The sequence below is a fragment of the Lycium barbarum genome, chromosome 11, assembly GCF_019175385.1.
Source record: "Lycium barbarum isolate Lr01 chromosome 11, ASM1917538v2, whole genome shotgun sequence".
In the NCBI taxonomy this organism is placed as follows: Eukaryota; Viridiplantae; Streptophyta; class Magnoliopsida; order Solanales; family Solanaceae; genus Lycium; species Lycium barbarum.
In genome coordinates, this window is record NC_083347.1 from 101,225,004 (window position 1) to 101,244,408 (window position 19,405).

The 19,405-nt window shown below is 36.8% G+C and overlaps 1 protein-coding gene across 1 annotated transcript; it reads right to left on the reverse strand.

The window, feature by feature from the left end:
- Positions 1 to 12,585: 12,585 nt before the first annotated feature.
- On the reverse strand, positions 12,586 to 18,478 carry LOC132617284 (cyclin-B1-2-like). Its single transcript, XM_060332254.1, has 4 exons — positions 18,268 to 18,478; positions 17,339 to 17,439; positions 13,948 to 14,045; positions 12,586 to 13,037 (listed from the first exon to the last, which is right to left on the reverse strand). The coding sequence occupies exons 1-4, from the start codon at positions 18,391 to 18,393 to the stop codon at positions 12,937 to 12,939; spliced, it is 426 nt and encodes a 141-aa protein (XP_060188237.1). The 5' UTR covers positions 18,394 to 18,478; the 3' UTR covers positions 12,586 to 12,936.
- Positions 18,479 to 19,405: the final 927 nt, after the last annotated feature.

Sequence of the window (19,405 nt, forward strand, 5' to 3'; positions counted from 1 at the left end):
TTCATCACCCATTATTTTCAAATCTTCACTTTATTTTTCAGCCCTCTCTTCATCAATTATTTCACTAGAAATTTTCATCATATCAAGAACGCTTCATTTTTTTTCCCGCAATTTTTCTCCTTTTTTTTTTCATTCTTTCTAAGAGGGCCTTTTCATCACTTTGTAGCTATCACTGGTCACCATTTTTTCACTTGACCATCCCTTTTCTTCAGATTTGACAATTATAACACAATCTATGCTACAGTACTCAAGAAAGTAGGGTGAAAAACCTTGGGATTCAAATAAAAGGATCAAGGCAAAAATACGGCTAACAACAAAAGGCCATAGGCTCAAAGGGCTAACTACTGGTACAATTTCTGAAAGGCTAAAATTCACAAGACATATCAAAGAAAGCCTATCATCATCTTCCAAACAGAGCAACACTTTTTATTTCGCTTCAATAACATGCAGGGCAAGTTCTAGACTAAGATGCAAAACATAGAATATATGCAAGAAATCCTCACCACACATGGCACAAGTCTCAATCAAGATGGATCAATTCTACTCTAAGACAGATAGGATCATGACGAACTACAAAATAAGAACAAGGTATATGCAGAGTCACAACCATGGGCTAGGTGTCAGAAGTCTGCTATCTTTTTCATTATTCAAGCATTCACAGGAACGTACTACTCAAGCTCAGGCCTAAATATGTTAGTATCAAACAAGTCAAAAAGGTCTTTCTTCTCTCTTTTTTACTACTGCTAGAAAAATTAATCCTAAAAATAAAAAAATTACCCGGTTCAAAGCCCCCCTCCCCCTCTGGAAAGAACCCAGGCCATAAGAAAACCAAAGGGGGTGGATGATGTATGCCGATAATGAGAAAAAAAACTATAAAAGAAAAATAAAAGGACAAAGTAAAAATCTTTCTGAATTTTTCTTAGTTTTCTGTGTGTTTTTTTTTAAATAAATAAATAAATATATATATATATATATATATATATATATATATAAGGCTAAGAAATAATTTTTTTTTTTTTAGCATAATCATCCTTGACTTCAATATCGGAAGCACCCACCTCACACTTAAAAATATGCATTGTCCTCGATGCATATATAGTAGAGAAAAATTAAAACAACGGTGAGAAATACTCCCTGAGACCCTCTAGGGCCTCGCTAGCAGCATAATCTTCAACATCAAGGGGCGAATGACCCCACACTTAATTCCAAACACGCTCCTTAGCTATCAACTTCGGGTACTCAGACTTCCCCTAATCTGCAAAACAAAACAAAACGTAACACTATAAAAATAAAAACCTATAATTATTACACATTGGGCTGCCTCCCAATAAGCGCCTTAGTTAACGTCGCGGCACGACGTGAATCAACGTTTTCCTCCACCTCGAACTTATGAATTTCACCCCTAATTTTGCATCAGATTTTCTTCACGCTTCTGGGGCGGTGTTGTAAAAATAAATAAACCAAGCAATAGGTGTCGCATCTTGCACTCCTTGGCCCTTAAGTGAGGAATGTCGTTTTCCCTTCTTGAGTTTTCAAATTGCAGGATATATGGAGTTTGAACTTCTTGAATTTCGACACCCTCTTTTTCCCCCGGATTGGAGTCAACAACAACCATATTTTTCAGAATAATGGCTGACTCCAATTTATATTTTTCTTTGGCATTCCCAATAAACTCATCTTCATGATTGACCCTCAACAAAGGGATTACCTTTTCAGATTTAGCATTAGGGAGTTCATAATGATTCCGATCTGGATCAAATGCCCATGACGGATTTTCTTCTTCTGGCATCAAACCAAGTTGGAGACTAGTTTCCAAGTATTATTCTAAGGCTTTTTATTTTCGTTACCCTCATCTAGCAGGCACTCCATCATGAGTTTGAACTTACCAATTTGGCCATGCTCACAATAAAAATCATTGCTAAACAAGTTTTGATGGAAAGATGCCATTTTTTTTTTTCTAAAAATAAAATAAAACACATAAAACAACTATACAAATATTCACAGGTTCGGTTCAAAGCAAGTTAGCTTATTTCCTAAATTAGCCAAAATACGCCAATTGTTCCCCGGCAACGGCGCCAAAATTTGATACGCTCAAATTATACCTTTTAATGGCATAACGCGGACGTTGTCAAATATAGTAACCCATCAAGGTTGGGGTCGAATCTCACAAAGAACAATATGTAGACGTTTAAGCAGATTAAGAATTATCACTAACAACAGCTGGGCCGAACGCATCAATGGTGGTTTTTAAATATGACTTTGATAAAATACGAAAATATAAAATCTAATCTAGAAAGCAAGTAAATTGATCAATGGCCACAAGAATGGAATAAAGGAAACTACTTCTCAAGTAACGATCCAATATATTTCACGAATTACAGATAACAATAATATTATGTTAATTAACCTTGGATAATGACTCTAAATTAACTTCTCCCGAAGATTAACTAGACTACCTAATTGAATATCCCTAAAGCAATTAGAAGCATTAAGAACACCCGACTATGGCTACAAGTGGTATCGCCTATTCCTAGATCAATTTCCATTAAATGAGGGTTAACGCCCCAAATTCATGTTAATTATTCTATCCCAACCCCGTTCTTCCTCTTCTAAGTTTCAAACAAAGTAAATGAGCGAGTCTTAGGGTTAGCTACTCCCTTAAGAAACATTGAAGGACAAGAATAATTAAAATAACAATAACTTACTTGATTAAAAATAATGTCGATCAATAAATAAACACAACAAGAGTTTACGCTGATCCTTGCGTTGCTGAACTCCCACTGAACTGTGCATTTTTTGTCATCATGTGAGACTGCCTTCGTCACTTAAATTAATTATACTAAAGTCTTCATCTCCAAATATCCTGTGCTCCCAAGCGCCAAAGACCTCAATACCCGTGTCATGTTATATACTCACTTTAATATTTTCCTCTGTTTCAATTTCAACACTTGTTTAATTTTGCTCAAAATTTCTTCAATTTCATACCACTTTATTCTTACACAATAAAATATAATATTAAGCACAAATCAATAAAATAATACTCAAAAGACAATTAAAAGTATTAGAATGTGAGGCAACAATGGATAAATATATGCATTTTTTGCCGAACATTACTACTGTGTTTTGCATGCGTACTAATCATTTGATGAATGTGTACATATATCGCATGATAATTTATTTTGTGATCAGTTGATAAGGTTAGCATAATCATTTGGTGAACATGTACATTACTAAACAATGCTGACATCATTTTGTTATCAGGGTTTATCATTTTTTGTTATATCATCTCCTTGCAAGACTCTTATCCTCACCTTTGGCCTTTGATTTTGGGAGCAAGTTTTTGAAGCACAGTAAAGCACAAACAACTATCTTTTTGTCACAACACTGTCTTTTTGAAAAGCTGGATTAAAGAAAGACGAACATATGCGACGCCCCATGCTTTGAAAAGGTACGTGACACAACTAATTCAATTGCAATACTACTACACTCTCTACATCCATCACTTAAACACTTCTTCTAATTTTAACAACAAAATAGCCGACTGCATTAATTTTTAACTTTTTACCAGTACCAGCTTCTGTAAATATAATATATATATATAGACAGTGCAATCATCAGTGTAATAAACAAACACTATTTGTGTATATGTATTAACATTTTACGATATGCGTGTCATCTATATACTATCACTATCCAATGCATATCTTTGCAAATTGTACACAACTACATAGAGATTGATACAATATAACCCAAAGTATTGGGCCCGTGCTAATGCCATCTAGTTTATGTATATGTAGAGGCATTTTTATCGATGGTACTTAACTCATTGTTAAGGGAATAAAATCCTTCCATTGGTTCCAAAATTTTCTTTTTACCTATAAGGATTGAGAAATAGGTCTTTTAAGGTACATAGTTTTTCTCACCTAAAATTAATATCATTGGTTATGCATAAAAAGTAAATTTTAAATTTAAAGTCGTGTAACTAATGAAAGATTTTAAATTTGTCAAGCATTTTTAATTTACCAAAGAAAATGCAGTACCTTTTAGTTATTATGGACGAAAAATGCGTAGTTTTATATTTTTAATAAGAAATAAACGCAGGACTCCAAAAAATAATATGAAAAAAATTGTAAATTACTTTCTAGAAGAAAAACAGTAGTCATCCTCTACTTGACCACCTATCATCATCACCCATTTACTTCTTCACAAATAAAAAGATACATTATAAAAGTTCACCTCGATCATAAATAGAAATATGTCTATAGATGGACCTACACGGAATACTTTATTTTCATGTGTCAAATCTCACATATGTTTGTTCTGAATGCTTGAGATAAAAACTAAATTAGTGAATAATCCTTAACACTTGGCCAGGCTGAATGAGATATGTATACTTGTTTGTCGGTTCATTCCCCATAGATAAGATACTCAACTTAGTACACACCCAATTGGTACGAATCAAAGTTTACTTTTAAAAAGATTATATCTCAAACGGTAATTCTTACGAGCATAAGCCATGAGTTAGGAATTCTAACTGACGTTTGACTTATTTTTATTATTTTGACATAAAAATAAGTGTTTAAAAATTCTTTTTACCTTATCCAAACACTACAAAAGTGTTTAAAAGTTATTTTGATTTAAAAACACCTAAAATACGCCAACCCAAACAGGCTCCCAGTCAAAGCACTCACTTTTAGTCATGTCCCGTAGTAAAAGCTATATGTACTCAGAAGCTTCACTAACGAAGAAGGCTACAATATGGAATTGACCAGATCAACAAACGAGATTAAGATATCGTTGGAGTCAATAATGAAAAGATCAGAAGTAAAACAAAAATAATTAGCTTGGTAGGCACTCAATTAGCATTTTTTAGTTCTTGCGTTAATAGGAAACAACTCGACTTAGTTTACGTATCTAGTCTTTTACTTACTGAGTTGTGACGAATTAGATTATTTATACATGTTAAATAATTTTTTTTTACATACAAATACATGACTTGAGTCAAAGTTACTGAGTTCTACTGAACCCGTAACTCAATGATGGCACTGCCCCTACTTAAAACTTGTGATCTTAAATAAGATCAGAGTATATTTAAAAACTTTAATGACGGGAGGGATATTTTTGACCCAAATTTGTAACGGTTGATATTTTAGTCATTTTCTCAAAGCAGAAGGGTATTTTTGACCCTTTTCCCTAAACAAAAACGACTCCTATGAAATCAAACGTAAAAGATGAAAGCTACTCTTTAGAAGAATAAAGGGGAGTCAGTCCTCTACTTGACCCATCCTTAATCATCAAGTTACCGTTTTTTTTTTTGACACAAATATAAAAAATAAGTGAACTTTTTTTAAATCTCATCCATTAAGTTTGGAGGACTAAATTATGAGCAATCCAAAAAGGAACCAAATAAGCGCTCCCTAAAGAAAAGAAAGGATTTAGGCCCTACATGGAACACTTTCTTATCATGTGTCCAGTCTAACATATGCTTGTGCTTAATGCTTGAGATGAACTAAACGTGGAATAACACATACTCTCCCCTTTTCATTTCATGTGTATTTAGTGAACACAAAATGTAAAAATATATAAACAAAATAAAAACTTGTAGTTTTAAACTAAATATGTGTTACTCAACTTGGTTGGTACTCTCAAATCTCAATTGGTACGGTTCAATTTTACTTCCTTTTTAAAAAAAAAAAAAAATGTAAACCTCAAATGGTAATTCTATTATTCCCCTGTCAGAGAGCAACTCAATAGTGAAAAGATCACAACAAAAATAAAAATACTCAACTTGGTAGAAATTAGCATTTTTAATCATTGCATTAATAGGGAAGAAGTCAACCTATTTTTTAGGCCCCGTTTGTCCATAGATACAAAAAAAAAAATCACTTTTTTTTGGAATTTTGTAGTTGGAGTTGGAGTTGGAGTTGGTCATAGTATTTTAAGTTGTAGTTTTTGGTGAAATGTAATTATAAAAAAGTGAAAAAAAAATTGAAAAACAAGTTTTTTGAGTTTTTAGTATTCGGAATTCTCATTGCAAACGCTAATTCCGGAAAAAAGTGAATAATTCTTATGGCCAAACAGGGCTTAGTCCTTGGACCACATTTTTTAGTTTCACGTATTTATTATCTCAATTCTTGGTATGGATAGCCACAGCTGTGTTGGCATAAAAGTAAGTGTCAGGAACAAAGAGCTTCAAGATATTAGTTCACATCTTCTAGATTTCTTGGCTTTCTGTGTGGGTGTAATCTGTGATTGGGCTGCTCTAAAGTGTCATAATGAAAAAAAAAATCATTAACTTTTACTGACTTCACTTGGGTTGGGCGTAGCTTTGCCCTTTTCTGGTTGGCATCCAGGTGCTCTTCTCAAATGTCCCAATGCTCAAGCACTGCCTAAGGGATCGTTTGACACGATATATTAGAGAAAATAATACGTGTACTATATTAGCTATGATATTATTATTTTTTTGGTTAAATTAAAATATTTTATTCAACCAAGTATAGCAATTATGTACAACCAACTCATTTGGACTCTAGAGCTAGCTCTCAGATCAGGAAATTGAAAAATACCCTACAGATCCTAACTGCTTGCACTATCTATGAGGTTTACACTAAGTGGAACACTCAGGTAATTCCTTTGATAGTAGCTGCTAGGTATCGGTTAAAATGTCTCATGCAGAATTCTGCTCCATTTTGGTTTATGCTGTCCTACAATGTGCAGCTGCAGGACTATCTCTTTGACTCGTGCCTTCTTGTCTTTCTGCCCTTGTTGGAATCGTCTTGAATTCCTTTCAGCCCATATCTGGTATACAGTCGCAGAGAACAAGACACCCAATATCAACGTCTTTGGGCTGTTGCACCTGATGATAGATGATAACCAGTGTACTTCTTCAGCCCATGTACCCACTTGCCTGGTCAGGCCAAGCCATGACAGTAGAGTTTGCCATATAAATCTAGAGTAGGGGCACTCAAAGAATAGGTGTGAATGTGTTTCCTCTTGAGTAGAGGAGCATAAGACACAATCCGGATCAACTTGTATGCCCCACTTCCTTAGCCTGTCCACTATTGAGAGTCTATTATGCAGAGCCAACCACAAGATGAAGTGGTGTCTTGGTATTATACATTGCACAAGAATCAGGCTCTTTCATTGCATCTTTGGAAATTGAGGAAGGATGGATTTGTACAGCTTCTGTTCTAGTCTGATTCTCCAGTCCACACCAACATCCCCCAGTGTCTAGCATCAAAAATCTTTCGCACTACCCAACTAGCTTGCTTTGGTGTAGGAACTTGAGTTAGATCCCTTCCTTTTATGTAGTAAGAATGGATCCACATAACCCATAGCCTTTCCTTCTTTTTTGCTGCTGCCTATAGTAACTTGCATATAGCAGCCTTGTTCCACAAAGGGAAGTTGACAAGGTTCAGTCCACCAGTAGCCTTAGGTTGACACATAGTGTCCCATGCCACCAGTGCTTTTCTTGAGTACTCATTACTTCCAGTCCACAAGAAGTTTCTACAGATACTAGTAATTAGGGATAGAATCTTCTTAGGCAGCAGAAAGACCTGTGCCCAATAGGTTTGCATTTCAAAAAGCACACTCTTTATGAGTTGAACCCTTCCACCATAAGATAAGAATTTTGATGTCCAACACTTGATTCTAGCTATAATCCTCTCCACTAGTGGTAAGCATTGACTAATGGAGAGTTTTCTAGTAGATAAAGGAACTCCTAAGTACTTAAAAGGTAAGGTCCCAAGGGTGAAATGCATCTCATGGACCAGCTGGTCTCTAGTGTCATCTGTGATGCCTGCCACATACAAAGAACTTTTCTCCATGTTTGCTTTGAGCCAAGAGACCTCTGAAAAGTGGTTGAATCTCTGCAACATGAGTTTAATTGATGCACTATCAGCCCTAGAACATATGAGTTGGTCGTCTGCAAAACATATATGAACCAAGTGTAGTTTGGCACCCTTGGGATGATACTTGAAATCAAGTTCCATTCGTAGTAGCTTTAATGATCTGTTTAGATACTCCATTGCCAACACAAAGAGATATGGGGACATAGGGTCCCCTTGTCTCAATCCTCTCTTAGCAGGGAAGCTAGGAGTAAGACCCCCATTGATTAGCAGTGAGTAAGACACGGTGGAGACACAAGTCATGATTAGTTGAACCAGCTTATGAGGAAATCCAAACTCGAGCAATATCATTTTCAGGAAAGCCCATTCAACTGAGTCATATGCCTTTCTGATATCAACTTTGACAGTGCACCTGGGGGAAACATTTTTTTGAGAGTACCCTTTAATAAGCTCATGTGCCACAATGACATTGTCTAGTATGTTCCTTCCTTCAATAAAGGCAGACTGAGACTGCCCCACCAATAAGTCTACTACCGTCTTCAGTATTGTTGTAAGTATTTTAGCAATCAGTTTGTACAGTGTAGTACAACAAGCAATTGGCCTATAGTCCTTAACATAAGTTGGATTTTTTACCTTGGGGACAAGGGTGACTGATGTGCTATTGACCTCTCTGAGTAGCTTGCCATTCTGAAAGAATTGGAGTACAGCTGCTGTGACTTCCTTTCTAATGAGTGGCCAAAACTGCTTGAAAAATTCCACTGGGTATCCATCAACACCTGGAGCTTTGTCATTTGGCATTGATTTTAAGGCTTCATATACCTCCTTAGTAGTTACTGGTAGCATAAGGTGTTGCTGCTGAGCCAAAGTTAAACACAGCCCATTCCTGGCTATGTTGACATCAATGAAAGGGAGCTCAGATGCTGTAGAACCCAATAAGTTCTGAAAAAAACCTATGAATTCCTGTTGGACTTGATCAGGGTCAGTGAGCTTGATACCTTGTTCATTGTAAATACTGGAGATTCTATTTCTGGATTGCCTTGCTCTGAGATGGGCATGAAAGAACTTAGAGTTTGAGTCACCAACTGCAATCCAGGTGGCCCTAGATTTCTGCCGTAGTACACACTTCTGAATAGAACTCCACTTGTGCAGCTGAGTAATGAGTTCGCTTTCTTCAGTAATAAATTGTAGGTTAAAATGATCATTGTTTAGCTTGTCCTGAGTCTTGGCTAGATGCTGCTGCAAATTAGTAAGTCTGTCCTCCAAACTTGTATATTCTTTGGACAATTGCCTAGTATTTAATTCAACCAGCTTCAGCTTTCGCCAGGCTATATACATGTGACAACCAGTAATAGTTTGATCCCATACACCCTGGACTGCTAACCTGTAGCTCTCCTGATCTAATAACACAGTAAGTAGCCTGTAAGGCCTTCTTGTGTGACTATAAGTAGTTTCAGTGTTGAGTAGTATTGGAGAATGATCAGAGCAGCCTGGGTTCTTAAAATCAGCTTCAATACTTCCATATCTTAAGAACCAATCTGCATTTCCAAATACCTAATCAATGTGACTATAAATCCTGGCCTGAGCTTTCCTTTTGTTGCACCAAAAGTACAAACATCCTCTTCTGGTGAGTTGTCCCATCCCAAGGTCATCCACACAAGATTGAAAGTCCTCAACCTCAGAGAAGTGTACAGGTGCTCCATGGAGCCTATCATCTGCAGACAACAGAATGTTAAAGTCACCTAGTAGGAGCCAGGGGCCTGATAAGCTCGAATGTATGGCTCTCAGATGATCCCATAGTTCTTTCCTCTCCCATGTGGTATTAAAACCATAGACAAACGTGATGAAATAGGAGAATGAAGATTTTTTATCAGCAACTTGGCAGTGAATCAGTTGGCTAATGTCTAGCAAAATAGTGACATCTACTTGTGCTGTCCTCCATCCAACCCAAATTCTTCCATTTGGAGCATGATCATAGTTAAAACTAAACTGCCAGTCCATGCCAAGTCTTGTTTTCATCTTTGGCATTTTACTTGTCTTAACTTTAGTCTCTAAGCAAGCAATTAGAGACACTTTATTCTTTTGCAGAAAAGATTGTAATTCTTTCTGCTTGAAGAGCTGGTTAAGCCCTCTGATGTTCCAGGAACTGATGATCATGACCCTTCTTGATTCCTAGATCCTTCATTCCCCTTCCTGGTAAAGCAAGTTCTTGGGTTACCCCTCTAATCATCTTCTTTGATATGCCTTCTTGATCTTTCAGATGGGCAGTGGATTTTAGTTCAGGAAAGATGGCAAGTGAGCAAATCTTCAACCCTTCACCATCAGTTACCCTTTTCCCTCGATCTTTACCAACAAGAGGGTGCTGCAGGAATTCAGATACATGTGTTTGTGGCACTGTGACCCGCGTCAGGGCAAGAGTGGGTTGAGTCAACACCCCCTCAACTGCTTGTAAATCAACACTCTCATCAGCATTGTCCTGTATCCTCTCAGGACTTTGGGCAGTCAGTTCAGTAGCTGTATCCACCGATTGCTTCTCCTCTTCTGTAGGTACAGGGGTGGGAGTAAGATGTGGAACCCCACTATCATTCTTCTCATTAGGCTGCTTTGGGGAAACATGCTCAGTATGCTCAACTGGTTTGCCTTCATTAGGCTTTGCTAACCACTGCGGCACCACCTTATTTCTGTTCCTCCTTCTGCCCTTTTTTTGCCCTGTACCATGTGGGTGCTCATCCTTCTGACACTCATCCGTATTATGGCCAAACTGGTTGCAAGTTTGACAGAAGCAAGTTTTCCACTCATAGTCAATATCTTGCTCTTTTACACTCCCATCAGCCCTCTCAATTAACAACACATCCGGAAGCGGTTGAGTTAAGTCCATTTCAATGAGTATTCAAGCATATGAGACTCTTTCTTCTTTTGCAGTGAGTTTATCTGTACAAATAGGTCTGCCCAGAAAGCTAGCAATCCTCCCTAAGTTCTCCTCTGCCCAGTATTGTACAGGAAGGTCTGGGAAGGTCACCCAAAGTGGTAATACACGCATAGATTCCTACTTCAGCTGAAAATCAGGTTTCCAGCTTTGCAAAATCATAGGTCTGTTATTAAATGTATAGGGGCCATTTTCTAGTATAAGGTCCGCATCATTTTCAGTGTCAAATTTGAATATGAAGTACCCCTCATCATGCAGGAATAATTTGGGGGTAGTTACAACACACCACACTCCATAAACAAACTTAAGCATCTCCTTGAACAAAAGCATTCCCCCTAACACATTCCTAATCAAAGCAGATTCCCACTTCTGGCATTGTTCCTTGACCTTAGCATGGTTCAATCGTACTAGTTTCATTCCCTCCTTGATGATAGGTGGGAAGAAATTAAGCTTCATACCTTGCTTATTTGCGCGATTATTCCGAACAATTTCTGCAAGAGTTGGGCCTTGGGTCTGCCCAGCAAAATCCAATTTCCGAGCCGCAGTTGTCTCCTCCATTACTGACGGGGCCTGGCTCTCCTGTTGTGCAGAAGGTATTTTGCTCGTCGCTGCTGGCACCGTTCTAGGGCTACTACCAAGGTCAACTTTGGTACCCGAAGAGCTCGCCTCGGGGATCCAACTAGCTAGTTGTAGTGGGTCTAGGGTTGGAGCAACTCCAGACGCCGGCTTAACCACCCGCGAAGTGGTGGCATTCCTACCCTTTCCTTTCTTTTTTCGTCGATTCATGGAAACTCAGTGCACGTTAGTGTATCCTGGCTTATCGTGCGCCGAGAGCATAAACATCTAGAGAGAGAAAGTCCTTCTTGGTCAATAATGTTTTCAACCTTTGTATAACTAGGAATTATTACATGTACTCCTTCCATCCCAATTTATGTAGCATGACTAGACACGGAGTTTAAGAAAGGAAGAGTTTTGAAATTTGTGATCTAAAAGAAGCCTTAAATACTCGCGTGGCTATAAATCATCTCATAAAATTAAATTATTTTTTAAATATAGAAAGGTGACATTCTTTTTTAGACAGTCTAAAAAGAAAAGTGTCACATAAATTGAGCCAGAAGGAGTATTAGTTATGAGTAACTTACATAAACAACCATTGTTTGTAGGCGCCTAACATTACGTAGCTATAGTTTAGGTATAAACATTTCGTAACTATTAATTACCAGCTATAGTCCGTTGTATTCAAATACGTAACTCAATTGTATTCAATTCACTGTATTCAAACAACAAAATTCAAAAAATATAGGGATACGATTGTATTCAAGTAACAAATTCAAAAATACAAGCCACTACTTGCTGGAAGAGCAAAAGAACGTACTTACTCTATTATATGCATGGATTTAGTTGGATGAAGAAATGAGATTGATAAAAAAAAAAAATGTATTAAACTACCGGAATTAGGAGGAACAGATGTGATGGAGAGGATTAATGAAAAGAAGAGGAAGACGGGGAAATAGCTAACAGGATTAAGAAGTTGGGGCTCGGTAGAGCATGAGGTTTAGATATAAGTACACTTAGCGTGTAGTTAAAATACATAATATAGCTACGATAGGTAATTAATTTAAAGTATAACAACGATAGGTAATTAATTTAAAGTATAACAACGATAGGTAAATACCTCTTAGATGTTACCTACGCTATGTAAAATTTTCATTACTTATATACCCTATTCAATTCTATTTTTATAGATAGCAAACCATGACATTAGCAATACAAGAACTATTGATATTCTAGTACCCCTATTCGGTACTATTCCTATTCTAATAACACCTTATTCATATAATACAACAAATCAAACAGTCGATAAAATATAATTCCAGCATTACTAATCTCAACATTACTAACACACTCTATTCAACACTATTCTTATACACCCTACCAAACAACCCCTTAGTGACATAAATGAAGTTTTCACCACATTCATAACAATCTCAAGAACTTCCTGCTTCAAACTAGACCGAGGAGAAATCAACAGAAAACAAGTTCATTATAGGTACTTTTATCTAACACAATTATATTGGAATAACCAAGACACAAGCTTCAAAATACAAGTACACTTCGGCCTTATAAGACATGACTTGAAAGGTTTCTCAGTGAACTGCTAAATGATCAGATAAAACTCGGACACACCGGTCCTCTGGAAAGCCCAAGACGCACTTCCATGCCATGATGCATGTCAACTGGACGGAAACTTTCAGAATCCTTCGGATCTGCAAGAAGCATCAAGAAACAGATGTTGAACTCTCCAAAATCAATGAAGTGCACCACGAAGAAAACTTCTTAACAACAAACACATTTAGCAAAAAGTTACAGAAAAAATGGAGCAAGGGAAAAGGAGCTCCAACTGGACAATATACATGTATTTCAGAAGTTAAAAGATCAACCCAAACTCAAAGTAAACAATAGTTAGAGCGTTTAATTACAGAAAATGGTATTTTCCAGCATTGATGACCAAGCACAATTGTTACATGTTAGCTCATGTGTAAGTTAACAATTTGAGTAGCCCACAAGTTACGACAAAATAAGAAGACCCAAATAAGTTTCAACTGATCTAATGTCACGTTCTCACTCTTGAGCAGTTCATACGAGTCTGATCAAGCTGAAGGAATTGTATGACTTCCACTGTGTAAAAAATTATTGAGGTCAAAATCATGTTACAATGAAAGCTTCCCAGGAAGGAACTCTCTGGCCTTTTAGTAGTTCAAAGTTTGTCAAAAGGATCATGTTACAATGAAAGCTTCCCAGGAAAGAACTCTCTGGCCTTTTAGTAGTTCAAAGTTTGTCAAAAGGATGTCTGAGAATGTTGGCAAAAGAGACTATCATTCGTCAAGTAATGCAGTTACTTCAAACCCATTGCCCAAACCAACTGAGAACAGTCTTAACTTCCGGAAAAACAAATATTTTAGGTCAAATTGAATGAAAATTAGGCAGTAACGAGAATCTATTAGTCACCGGAGTTGGGTCAATAACATAGTTTGCTTCAGTATCTAATTAACTACTGCCAACCAAATGAAAAGTCAAATCAATCCAAGGCGCTTCCCAAGAAAAAACATAGTTAAGACTCAGCATAGTCAGATAACTGTAAACAATAGTAGGTAGCATATCATTAAGTTTGTTTACCATTTAGATAATCCTCGAAACCAAAGCCCTCCAAAGTTCCTGTAATGGCCTCTAAGCCGACCATTGAAGAGGGTATTGCTCCAGGTGGTCTCTGGAATCTGCAAATTTTATAAGGGAAAGAATTTCAAGAAAAGAGATACCAATAGGCAATAGCTTCTTGGGTCAAACAGCTTCCTTGTTGTATGTACAGAAACTAACTCTGCATCTTACAAATACAATAAATTTCAAACAGTTCCATAAACATTTTCTTTATTTCCAAACAGTGTCCTAAACATATTGGCCGGTAAGAAGGTTAACATAATTGAACCTGCCAAAGATTTTTCTGTTACTAATCTAAAAGGAATATTTTAATTCATTTTGACAAGTACTAACCTAAAAGAGATCTCATACTTAGAAATGCTTGATGGTGTTTGTCCTAGACTCTTCTCTCTGTAGACGAAAGAGCTACAAAACAAAAAAGTACATTGACACTCGAATTTGCTATCTTTTTTAATTGAGGTCACCACTTTCATTCTAATAGATTTCTTGTTGAGAAATTCTAAACCAATAATTAAAGATGTCACTTTCAGTCTTTGCAAAGGAAAGAATCCTCCAACAATAAAAACCTCCAACCTCAATACAGCTTTGTGGATGAAGGATGTGTAATATAAAAAGGGCAGCCCAGTGCACTAAGCTCCCGCTATGCACGGGGTCCGGGGAAGGGCCAGACCACAAAGGGTCTATTGTACGCAAAATGGAAATAATTGCAGCGCTACCAGTAATGGCTACTTTTTTTTATATGGACAATGGCTACATGGACGGATTGTCAGGTAACCTCAAAGATGTAGCAAAAATAGTATACTGTAACAAAAGTTTCTTCTTGGAGCCAAGAGTGTACAATGCCTCTTGAAATGCAAAATAATTCAAGCATACCCATCTGCATGCTAGTTGGAAACTGATGGAAGGATTTTCGAACTTCTACGATATGACACAGTATAAAGACATATGGTGGTAGGTAGTTTTGTTAATTCAGAATGACAGCTACAATTTATCAGGGGTTTTAATGATCGGGAATTGAATGAAATAACTCAATCATTAAACTTTTTGCAGCCTTTCTCTCCTGATGTTAACAGATGGATTCTCAAGTTTGGTTAACAGCAAAAGTGGATCTACTCAGTAAAAAGCTACTACTCTGCTGCAAAACCAATCAAAGAATTGGGCGACTAACTGCCTCGGAAGATGCCATGGAGAATAAAGGCCGTGCCAAAAGCAGCTTGCTTTGAATGGGAAGCAGCAACAGAGGCTTGTCTGACTCAAGTAGCATTTGTGAGAAGAAGTTACTTACTTTACAGTAGGCATATTTTGTGTGAGGATTCATTGTAAACCAGCAATCATCTCCCTCCTTAATTGCAAATTCACTTGGCAGATTTGGCCTTTTCCTTGAATATTTTTGGAGTTTTTGGGCAACTCCTCGAGATGGAAGACTCGCTGGCAGGGACAAAGGATTGAGAAGAGAAGGAAGCGAACCTGGAAGACTATCCGATTATGCATCATGTGGACCCTATGGTTGGAAAGGAATAATAGATGTTATGAAGTCCTATTATGAAGTATAGATGTCTACACTCTCTATATTCGTGGTGTGGAGAACTCAACCTTTCTTTTGGATTTCTTGGAGGTTATGATGCTGTACTATGAAGATGAACCGGATGCTCCCTTTTGTACTTTTGTGTTACCTCCTAGGTACTATAAAGATGTCTACACTCTATGCATTCGTGGTGTGGACAACCCAGCCTTTCTTTTGGATTTCTTGGAGGTTATGATGCTGTACTATAAAGATGAACCTGATGCTCCCTTTTGTACTTTTGTATTACCTCCTAGGTACTATTTATTAATAAAAAACCTTACTTTATCAGGAACAAAAACCATCTACAAGCCAGGGGTCGGTGACTCCAAGAGAGTCATAATTTACCAAGAACAAGGCCTTCATCAAGCTCATGTTATACAAGCTCAAATGCTATGGTATCTCAAAAGATGTGTACTTCTGCGAGGGAAGCAAAACATTTCTCTGCAATGGGGGCTATGGATCTTTTGTCTTTTCCATTTTGCGAAAGGAAAGAAAAGTTGAAGAATTCATAAATTGTCAGAAAATGGTCATAAACGAGCAGATCTTTTCTATTAGGGTTTGAAAATTATTTTTCCAAAAGATATTAGAGGGATGTTCTTAAGGCTCGGGTTAAACTTGAAGAGTGTTTTAGGTGATAGATAATGCCTTGAACTAGATATAAGGATGAGAAACAAGGAGTTGGAATTTGAGAGACACCAAGGCATTCGCTCAAACTCGTGCATAAGTAGTAGAGAATCATGTTTTGATTTATCCTATGCCCAAATTTTCTCCCTTAAACTGGAGTAAGTCAACTCAAAGAATGAACACCAAAGTTACATCTGTGGTGTACTTCTTCCAGCAAATCTTTAAAGAGAAACTCACCCAGCTCACCGAACATATACCCTTAACTCCACGAGCATTGAGTCAAATTTGGGCGGAATCAAAGAAGAACAAAGAAAAATGAATAACAAATTGATGAACATGAATACCATATAGAAATTTCCAATAGAAGATAACAGAAAATGTTTTCTTGGAAAGAAATTGCCTTTGTGAATTGGTTATCTTTAATCATAAAGCATTTTTTCCCTTCAAGAACAACACTTTCAATCAAAAGGGGAAGTGACTTACCTTAGCTTATGAACCATATCATTTTTTCCCTTACCAACTCTAACACCTTATCACTTGATTCCTTCAATATTTAGACATTGTGGTAAAAACTCAAAATTATTACCAAAATCTATCTTTATACCTATCCTACAACTTATGACATCACCACATAATACATAATTTTATGCTCAACCAAACAATGAAAAGTAATCCTTTTCATGGAGTACCCAACAAAATACGTTCCTCCGTACCCGTTGCGCCCCCAATATAAAATATCCACAATGAAAAACCCTAGCAGGCAACATAACGGTGCTTCTGCAATCATAATTCTTTATTCACCAGAAGATGCAAAGTATAAAACAAAAATATAGTTTCGTCGCACTAGGCTTGCCTAGTGAGGGTTATCTCTCTTGTGTAGTTTGCGGGCTATTGCATAGGAGTGGGGTTTACTCTGTGCGCACCAGAAGGGTAGCAGCTGCGGGTTCCCTTAAAAAAAAAAAATATATATATATATATATATACATATATGTGTGTATATATGTATATACACATATGTGTGTATATATGCATATATATATGTATATATGTACACATATCTACATATATACATATATATATATATATATCTATATATATATATATATATATATATGTAGTTTTCTTATCCATAAGGACTTTAAGTAACTATGAATAAACACCAACCTAGACAGAATTTGACGATCGAGCTCCAACTTCATAGGTAAAGCCGAGCCATAAGTATTCGCCAGGATCTTCCTTTTCATTTCCTCTTGCTTAATCTTCGTCTACCATAGTGAGAAGGAAAGCCATAATCAGTCAATTAGCATGCCTATAAGCTCGGCTTAACACCACAATTATGAAAAATATACTTCAAAACACAGGTATAACATTAACAGTGTACTGAGGGATACTTAAAGGACCCGTTTGGCCATAAAAATTATCCACTTTTTCCGAAATATTTTCAATTTATCTGAACATCAGTGTTTGGCCATGAAAATTCCAGTTCCGACTTAAAACTGTACTATTTCAAAGTGGAAAACAGCCTATAACCTATTTTCCAACTCATTTTTCACTTTTAAAGTTACATTTAAGTACATAACGTTATTCCAAATATTCTTTGCAAAAAGTATAACCAAACACAACTCTATCTTCAACTCCAGTTCCACAAATTCCAAATAAAGTGAAAAATATTCCGAATCTACGGCCAAACGCCTACTTAATAGATATAGAGGAAGTGGCAGAGTGCCATTGCTACTACGATCCACTGAGAAGAATATTCATATTTGTTGCAACAATTCGTTCAAAAATAATGTAAATAAATATTTCCTCCTAACACATTTTTCATTTTAGTCCTTCTAAAAAAGAATGACATTGTTATACATTTAGTAATAATTTAACTTTAAATTTCTCATTTTATTCTTAAAGACATGATTAAAGCCCCACAAATACCTAAGACTTTTTTTCTTAAGCTTTGTGTGCAGTCAAACATCTTCACATAAATTGAGTAGCGACTATCAGTAATCATCCGTAGTAGGTGAGATGAGCATGAAATTAAATATGAAAAAATAAAATCTAAAAAAGGTGTAGGGGTAAGGAAAGGAGAGTAGAATTACAGAGTGATAGGATTGTTCGAGAGGATGAGAGCCAATTATGTCACTTTTGACCCCATGTAGACCGAATCGAAGTGCATCACTTCTCACTCCACCTATTTCGTGTGGTATTGTCTTCGACTCTTCCATTACTTTTTTCTTCTTCTTTTTCTGTGAATGAAAGAGGGAAAAAAATAGAAATCTTTGTCAACAAGAAAAGATAGTGAACAGCATAAATGTGAAATGGGCCTCTGGATTATTTTGGGCCCTTTCCTTGTATATATGGGCCTCTCTTTTTAGAATGATCATTTGCACAATTGTCCTTCAAAGGCACTGGTCTTTAATTTTTGTGCTTCTCTAAAAAATTTTGTGTTTCTCCTTTCTTCTTCAATTCATCGGATGATTTGATAAATTCTACATCCCCCCTCAAGTTGGAGGGGAATGAAATGATGCCCAACTTGCGAAGAACTCCAAAGTGGGATGGCCCAGATAATGATTTGGTAAATAAATCAGCCAATTGATCTCGTGAGGGAACGAATGATAGAGAAATCAAGCCTGCCAAATATTGTCGTCGAACAAAATGACAATCAAGCTCCACATGCTTGGTTCGCTCATGGAAGACTGGGTTGCGGGCAATGTGAATTGCTGCTTGACTATCAGAGTGAATCGGAACAGGAAGGGATGGTGAAACTGAGAGATCTTCTAGCAATCGCGTGAGCCAAGTAAGTTCTGTTACCAATCTTCTCATAGAACGATATCCTGCTTCTGCAGATGATAAGGATATTGATGCTTGCTTCTTTGATTTCCAGGAAATCGGGGAACTACCTAAACTTATGAAGAAACCACTGATTGATCTCCGAGTATCCTTGCATGAACCCCAATCAGCATCACAAAATGCAACCAAAGAGAATGAGGGATTAGAGGACATGAATAGAGCTTGTCCAGGATGCTTTCTCATGTATTGTAAGACTCTTAAAGCTGCATTGAAATGACCAACACAAGGTTGCTGCATATATTGACTTAAAGTCAAGACAGCAAAGGAAAGATCCCGCCTTGTGTGTGTGAGATAGTTTAACTTCCCTATCAAATGTCTATATAGAGTGGCATCAGTTAATAGAGGACCAGAATCTACAATAAGTTTAGTAGTAGGATCTAAAGGAGA

What these genes read in the sequence shown, in the direction of transcription:
- LOC132617284 (XM_060332254.1), bottom strand. Translation starts at nt 18,393, where the DNA reads ATGGAAGAGTCGAAGACAATACCACACGAAATAGGTGGAGTGAGAAGT. An exon ending in TCGAACAATCCTATCACTCT is followed by an intron (nt 17,440 to 18,267) that starts GTAATTCTACTC and finishes TCACTATGGTAG; the next exon opens with ACGAAGATTAAGCAAGAGGA. An exon ending in GATCGTCAAATTCTGTCTAG is followed by an intron (nt 14,046 to 17,338) that starts GTTGGTGTTTAT and finishes TAAAATTTGCAG; the next exon opens with ATTCCAGAGACCACCTGGAG.